Below are 8072 nucleotides of genomic sequence, written 5' to 3' on the forward strand. Positions count from 1 at the left end.
CAACGTACCTCCCCTACTACCTCTCAATCTCCTACTGGTGCCTCCCACTGGCCAAACCCAACAGAAAGCCAGAGGACAAGGGAGCCGTGGTGATGAAGTCCGTAACAACCAGCCTTCTGAAACAAAGCAGAGAAGGTGGGTCTGGAGGAGGAAAGGAAACTAAGCAGCACAGGGCAGACCATCCACTTAGCAAATACTTGTCTCCCCTGGGGCTGTGGAGATGCCAGTGCACAAGACAGGTAGGTCCCTGTCCTCCTGGAGTTTACCATCTAGCAGGGCGCAGTTGATGGCAATCATATAAACCAAGATACAGTTTTTTCATGTATAGTTAATGCCAGGAAGGAGACACAGCATAATGGATGGAGAGTGACGGTGGCCAGTGGAAAGCTGCTTTAGATAGAGTGTTCAGGGAAACTTCTTGGAGGAGGTGGCCTTTGAAGTAAGGGGACCTGACCTTCCCAGTAAAGCCTGCCTTAACTCTACACCTACTGCCAGACTTTATGTGGTTGATGGGTTAGCCTCAAATCTAGGTTGTGATTTAGATGCATCAGCTGACCAATCCTGTGAAAATGAGAGGCAGGATTGGAAGCCAAGAATAACAACTACAGGCACTCACATTTACATAGCGCTTGTAACCTCCCGCACAAGGCAAGTGCTAACTGCTTTGCATTGTCTCCTCCTGCTGCTGTGGGTACCATCAACCCCATGTTACCAACAAGAACACTTAAGCTGGGAAGGAATTGAACTGCTGTTGCTTCTGTGTTCCAACAGCCAGATGGGAACGCACATTCCACTCCCTCCTTCTTATTACATCTCAGTCCTATTCCTTTGATGCTTGCTCTACGCAGAGAGCAGACCGGTTTCTTCTCTCTTCCTTGGTGGGCCTGCCTGATTGTTCATCTTGGAGCCAAAGCCTCCAGCACCACCTTTCTGCGTGGTTCAGGAAGGTCGTGAGGAGCAGGTGTCTCTTGCACTTGAGAGAGGTTTTTCTCCAGACATACACTCCTACTCCCCATTTAAAAATGTTAAAAGGCTTTGTCATGGAGGTGCGACGTGCGTCCCAGTAGCTCCAGCTCAGCCTCTGATAATTCTCGCGTCCAGCAGTTAGGCAGCCAGCGGCAGGTCCGCTTTTTCTTTCTCTCCGGCACTGCCCGCTCCTCCCCGTCAACTTCAGGCGTGTCTCTGGTCTCCGGGCCATTTCTGAATAGGTGAGATTTCTCAGTCAATAAAGTCAAGGCAGTTTTCTTCTCCAGGACCCCCCTCCAAGAAAGAAGTGAGGTGGAGGCTAGGACGGGGAGAGGCCGCGATTGCTAGCCGCTGGGGTCTACATTTTGTATTTCGCTGACAGCCCAGGGCCGCTGCAAAGCGCGCCGCGCAGCCAATGGGCCGCGGTGATTTATGGAGCTGACTAATGCCGGCTGAATGCGGCCTGTCAGAGCTCGGTGAATGGCTTCCCTTCCCCGCACAAGCCCCGGCTTTGTGTTGCTAAGCGATTAGAGCAGATGTAATGAGATTTTGCCCAATCCCCGCTTTGCCCTTTCCTAGCTTCGGCAAAATTGTGTGTGTTTTTGTGAATTTTTAGAGTTTGCCTTCGCATTGTGGCAAACAACGGCTAACTTTGCCTCGAGTTTAACGAGACTGGATATTTCCCATTCAGAAGTGAGTAAAAGAACACCTGTCTTCACAAGGAGAAGGGGGGAAAAATCCCCTTTGTGGGGGTTGAAACATTATCCTAATGTTATATTCATAGCCATAAATGACTTGCTACACTTTCTTTGCATACCTTATCTGGAAACTTGCAAAGGAGCTAAATTAAAAGAAAAAGAAATGGGGGGGAACCCCAGCTCTGGTCCTCCAAATGAGAAGATAAAAATAAAAGCAGGCATCACAAAAGCATTACTTCCCTCAAGTAAGCTCTAAATTGGCCCACTGCTGGCAGAAAGTCCGATTATTTATGGCGATGAGGAATTTACTGATTTTTTTTCCCCTTAATTACGCTCATCTCTTTGAAAGGGACTGAAGCTTCAATGTGCATTCTATAGAGGGTCATTTAGCAAAATGACATCAGACGCTGTGGCGTGCTCCGTGCATCGCGGCTTTAAAAAATGATTATTCTGTGCCACTAAATGGTATAGATGTACCAACACAGACTAGATTTTTAACTCTGGAAGACGTGCTGGCTCTCCGTTCTTTGTTGGGTTTTGTAAGATGCATTTTGCGCTAGGCTTTCCGCTTGGCTGGAGCCACGCACACTGAATCTGCAAGTAATGCCGGCGGCGAGCGAGGAGCCGGCGAGAGAGGGGGTAGGATTCTGATCACGTCCTTGCTAACTGACAAGAAGCAAGCCAGCCAAAAACCCACCAATTTCTTTTTGAATCTTGGTAATTGGGTACTTTTACACGCAGCTCACGCTATTCGGATAGAGTCACAAGCTTAGATAGGCCAGTGTCTCAAAGCGACCACACATTTCTAAGGCTTTTATTCATTTAAATCCAACTCCTTCGGCAAGAATTCATATCATACGCGTCCTTTACTTAAAATCAATACGGAAAGTGTGTGGAGTGGGGCAAAGGAAGAGAAAATGTGTACCTAGGGGTGAAGGAAGAGCACGCCCACCACGGGGAGGACTGCGGGGGATACCTCCCCCCATGCCCAAGCTCCAGTACCACCAGCCTTCCACCCACCCCTAATGTCCATTATCCCATCCAGCCTTTCCAGTTTCACAAAAAGAAACTCCGAAAGGGGGTAAGGGTTAGAAAGTAAGGTGAGGACCCTCTCCACTTCACCTTCTGGGGATTTTAAAAATATGCAGTCATCTCATCAAAAGACGTTGCAGGCATTACTCAGCACCTGTTCTGTAGGTCTAAGTGTATGTTTGCAGCATAAAAGGGGAAGAAAGCTGTGTTTGCTTATGTACGTCTTTTCCCTCTACATTCATCGTAGAGTTACCTTGGGTAGGACTGGTCATAGCACTTGTCTTTGTCATTTCTGCCACTTAGCGTGTCTTACCCCACCCTCTTGTTCCCCGCCCACTCCTTCCCTTTCACATTTCGAAAATAACTTGGACAGGGACAGTGGAGTCAAGGAAGACTTGGAGGCAGCTGCTTCTTTTCATTTGTAAAAAAAGAAAAAAGTTTTATTACGAAACTAGTTTGTATAAAACAGGGTTATACACGTTTCTTGTAAGTTTGTAATAAAACAGTAAGAAAAAAAAAGGCAGTGATAGAAATTTCCCAAAGGGCAACCTATCAAAACCAACTGGCTGCCACACTTTACGTTTGGACAGTAGCTGCATAAACTTTGTTCTTCTTGAACAGTATTTAATAACATCATTAATACATTAACAAAGTTTCTATAAAGTAAGACACATTGGTGCTGAAGTACATCTGGTGGCCTTTTGATCTCGCCTATGAGGAGAGTTCTTTACAAAACCACATAGGGGAAATGGCAGTTGTAACGTGAACTACACATCTAAAATATGCAGAGGTAATAGCATTACATGTTAAAGTATCAAGATATACACATTTTAAACCATTTGTACAAAACTCTATAAATTTTTTCTCTCTTTCTCTCTTATGTACAAAAATATCTTAATATATCCCCAAACTGGTTAGGATAGATACAAATAGATTTTTCTTATAATAAAAAAATTCACAAAAGATTGGAAGCATTCTATGATGAAAATGGTAGAAAAGATGGTGTAAGGAAATGGGGTTTAAGGAGCCCCCCCCCCCCCCCGCCGGGAGGATCGGAGTTTCAAAGGACTGAGTAGAGCATAATTTCACTGCAGACAAATGTCTACAGCTTATTGGGATGGGGGATACTGAGACGAAAGACACCAACCCATTTCTACAGGGCTAAGAACTGCGCTTTCAGAGAGGGCGGGGAGGTGAAGGCACCCTAGCAAGTGCTTTCAGTTCTGCCTGTTACTGGTGGATGGGAGTTTCTATAGGGCTGTGCTGCTCCCTTCCGCCAGGAGCCTACTGCTTTTGCACACAAGCTGCATTCTGCGCTTTGACTCAGGTCCTAGTCACCCTTCATAGCTCCGTCAATGATTGGAGTGCAAAGATAACAGTTCTGAGCGCATCCCTGTTTTGCGAGAGCCTTGCTTCTCAGGCATGCTTTGCTTAGTTGGTCTTGGGGTTGGTTGCCTGATTTTATTTTGTTTTGTTTTTCTTTACTTCTTCTCTTCTTCTTTTTTCTTTTTTTCTCCCTTCCAACATCGCTGACAAGAAAGCACTAAAGATGCAGGTTGTGCGGTCACCCTATAACTTAAGAAGAAGGGGAGAGGTTAGTGTGAACTTGGAGGCTGGCTGTGGGGGGGGGGTGGGGGGAGTGGAGGTTTGGGAGAGGATCTGTCAGGTAGAGCACCTCTTTTGACAGGTGGGAGTACTCCGTTCTCCAGCATCCCCCCACCTCACCCACCCTCAGTCCTTGGAGAGCTGGGCAAAGCCACTTTCAGAGGCCAATACTGAAACTAACAAACCAGCATCTGAAGTCGACAAACTTTAACAAATTCTTTAAATCAGCCACCCCCTCCCCCAATCGCCGTGGAGACAGTCCCCCTCCTCCAAACTAAGACGGAGGAAAAAGGAGGAAGATAAGAAAGTCATCCTGTTCACTCCCAAATGCGACCTACCTGCTTCCAAAGTCCATTCGCACCAGGGCCTGATCAGGCGGAGCCCCTCAGAACCAGTTGGTGAAGTCGAGCAGCTCTTGCTCCTCCGGGCTGAGTGGGTCGTAAGAGCCCTCGTCGGACGAGTAGGAGGAGACCGGCGAGCCGGCCATGGAGTTCAAGTCGTTGGAGTAGTTGGGGGAGATGGTGGGCGACAGGACACCAGCCTGGAAGGCGGCGCTCACCGCGTCGTGCTCGTCCAGCAGCTGCTGCAGCGCGCGTATGTACTCGACCGCGGAGCGCAGCGTCTCCACCTTGCTCATCTTCTTGTTGGCCGCGCCGTTGGGGACGTGCTCCCGAAGGGTGGCAAAGCCCAGGTTGACCAGCTTGACGCGGTTGCGCTCGCGCTCGTTGCGGCGCGCCACGGCGGCCGGCTGCTGCTGCGGCAGGCTGTAGCCGAAGCCGCTGAAGTTGAGCCGGCGTTTGCAGCGCATCAGTTCGGGCGAGGACGAGCGCTGTCGCTTGACTTGCTTGGACGCTGACTTGTGACCGCCCCCTGAGGGCTGGCCGTCGGCCGCCGGGCTCAGCTGCGGCGCCTGCTGCTGCTGCTGCTGCTGCTGCTGCTGCTGCTGCTGCGCGCTCTGCGCCGCCGCCGCCGCTGCCGCCGCCGCCGCCGCCGCCGCCGTGGCAAAGAAGCAGGCTGCGGGCGGCAGGAAGGGCTGCTGGGGCTGCGGCTGGGGCTGCTGGCCGGCGCCGCCGCTCTCCATCTTGGCAGAGCTCTCCATGCGCAGCGGCCGCCAAGGAGTCGCGGAATGGGAGCAAGCGGGGACGCGAGGTGCGCGCGCGAGGGGACACAAACAGGACTTGGGTGCACGAACAGAGAGCGAAAGAAGGGGAGAGATGAAGAGGGAGGCCGGAGGGAAGTTAAAAAAAAAACACAAAATGCCCGGGAGACTTCTTAGGATGGGAGCAGAGAAGGTGCAAACGCTTTTCCTCCTCCCTCCACTCCTCCTCCTCCCTCCCCTCCTCCCTTCGCGGGTTGGCTTCAGGAGCCTCGCGTGGCGCTCGCGTGTGAGGCTGCCGCTAGCGCCTTCTCGTTTAAAAAAAAAAAAAAAGGCAGAAGAAGCAAAAGTCAGTGGTGAGCACGCTCTGCTGAGTCTCCCGTTCCTCGCCCCCTAGGGCTGCGCTCTCTTGCGCCGGGTCTCGGTCTCTCCAGCCGTGGCTCAGGCTGTTTTTATTATTTTGTTAACTCCCTTTCTTTCTTATTTCCTTCTTTCACTCGCCCTCCCTGGCCGGTCTCCTGTCGGTGCGCCTTCCACGTTCCCTGGCCAGAAGTGAGAGAGTGCTGGGCGGCCGGAGTGCGGCCGCCTTTTCAATGGGACACCCAGCCCCACGCGCAGCCCTGGCCCCGCCTCGCCCCCCACTCCCCGCTGCTGCAGCGAGCGGCTGCAGCCCCCACTCCCCCCTCCTCCTACCTCCTCCTCCCCCCCACTCCCTAAACTCTCCCTCCTCCTCTCCCCTCCCCCCGCCCGGTCCCTGCGCCCGCTCCTTGCAAACTCTCCATTCAGCCGGGTTTGTTGTTGCAGTGCGTGCGCCTGGCGCGTGCCGGACTCCCGGCTGAATAAACAGGCGGCGCGCTCAGGGCGGGCTGTAGCCGGGGGTGGCTCTAGAAAGGGGGGGCCAGCGTCGCCGGAGGGGCCAATGGCCCTGGGAATTGGGGGTGTATGGGTGCAATGGTTTGGGGTGAAGTGCCTCGGGATTCTCCTGAGAACTTGGAGCAAAGCACAGAGAAGGATTTGAGCAGAAAAGTGCCACGGGTGGGTGTGCAGGTTGGGGAGAATGGGGCTCCATTTTTCCTGCTTTCATCTCCTATCTACTGTCATTCTCTTGAGGGGTCTTTGCTGTTTGGGGGAGCTGAAGCAAATTTGCGATTGAAGTTTAGAAAGATGGGGAGAACTCCGTGGGACTTACTGGACTGTTCAAGTAAATAAAAGTACTGTTAAGACTGAGTTCTAGTCCCAACACATCCTCTCGCTAGCTCTGTGGCCCTTGATAAGTGGCATCCGCTCCGAGCCTCAGTTTCCTCATCTGTAGCAATAGAAGTTTGGATTAGATGGTCTCCAATGTCCCATCCAGGTGTAAAAACTAGGATCTTCTCCCCACAACTGAGCAAATGTGGAGGGGACCAACAAGACGGGAGGTGATCTCATTGAGGGGTGGTTGTGGTCAGCGCTATACGTGGTATATGGCAGCGATACCCCCCCCCCCAATGACCTCGGTTGCCTGTAGCATCGCCTCCCTTCTCAAAGGATTATTTCCGGACTGGCTGGGGTTTGCGTAAAGAGGGGAGGGCCCTGGGGTATTCCCAGGGTGAATCTGAGAAAAGAGATGGGGGGTGGCGGTTGAGGGGCCAGAGGAGCTTCTCTGGTTGTTCGGCGCCGCCGCAGGCACCTCGGCGGCCTTGGCGCAGCCTCCATCCCGCCCCAGGCGTGTGCCCGGCGGGCCGGTGGCAGGCGACTGGGAGCCGAGCCCGGCGGGGCCGCGTGCTGGCGCCGCGAGGGAGGGGGAGGCGCTTGCAGCGGTCGCTCGGCCGCTTGGACAGCGCCCACCCAGGCGCCCTTCCTGGGCCTCGGCCCTGGCTCTCTCTGGCCCGAGCCCGGTCCAGCTGTGGGGCGCCTTGGGACGCTGCTCTGCGGAGAATGCGGACCCAGCCAGTGGCCCTACCTCTGCACCGCTCTGATGGAGGCAGGGGAAGGAGGCTGGGGCTCGTCTCAGGTCGCGTCTACATAGACAGAAGGAAGAAGAGGGTAATCATCCGGTGGATTTGTCCAGTAGACATAGTTTTGATCAGAGACCTGCAAGCAGGGTTGATTGTGGGGAATTATCCAAATAATTGCTTCTCATTGGACTTCCCTTTGTGGAGAAGGGTCTTTCTAAAGGATCTGTGGGGGTGACCCAAGGAGCCGCAGTGGTGATGGGCAGTAAGGACGGATGGGCTCCGGAGGTGAAGCACCTCTCTTCTCTGCCTCAGTTTCCTCTTTGAAAACGTGTGGGTTTGGGAAGCATCGATTGGAACCGTGCCAACAGGGACCAGTTCTGTAAACCTCCTTCCCCACACAGTCCCCTCCCCCACAGTAACCTGTGGCTTGACCCCACAGGACTGCTGGACTCGGTGGGATTTACACCTCTGTCCTCTCCTCCCACCCCAACCCACCCCAGGAAAGGAGTTGAGAGGACTCCAAGATCACTCTTGTCTTCCCTTCCGGGAGGTACAGGAGGTTGTGAGGCCTAAAACAGAGCCACGCCACCGCTTTCCTCCCCGAGGAAGCCTCCGAGCACCTGGAGAAAGAGCGGTTACTCAGGCACTGCTCCCCACCCAGGTGGCCGGGCTGTGAGCCCCGGGTGCAGGCCGCTAGGAGGCGCCTAGGAAAAGCCTCCAGTGCCCCATCCGCTCCTC

The 8072-nt window shown here is 53.2% G+C and overlaps 1 protein-coding gene across 1 annotated transcript; it reads right to left on the reverse strand.

The window, feature by feature from the left end:
• Positions 1-3170: 3170 nt before the first annotated feature.
• ASCL1 (achaete-scute family bHLH transcription factor 1) lies at positions 3171-5400 on the reverse strand. The gene is made up of 2 exons (XM_045780097.2): positions 4640-5400; positions 3171-4271 (listed from the first exon to the last, which is right to left on the reverse strand). The coding sequence occupies exon 1, from the start codon at positions 5398-5400 to the stop codon at positions 4687-4689; it is 714 nt and encodes a 237-aa protein (XP_045636053.1). The 3' UTR covers positions 3171-4271; positions 4640-4686.
• Positions 5401-8072: the final 2672 nt, after the last annotated feature.

The sequence above is a fragment of the Ursus americanus genome, chromosome 17 (assembly GCF_024610735.1).
Source record: "Ursus americanus isolate L20-20 chromosome 17, mUrsAme1.1.p, whole genome shotgun sequence".
Lineage (NCBI taxonomy): Eukaryota > Metazoa > Chordata > Mammalia > Carnivora > Ursidae > Ursus > Ursus americanus.

What these genes read in the sequence shown, in the direction of transcription:
- ASCL1 (XM_045780097.2), bottom strand. Translation starts at nt 5,400, where the DNA reads ATGGAGAGCTCTGCCAAGATGGAGAGCGGCGGCGCCGGCCAGCAGCCC.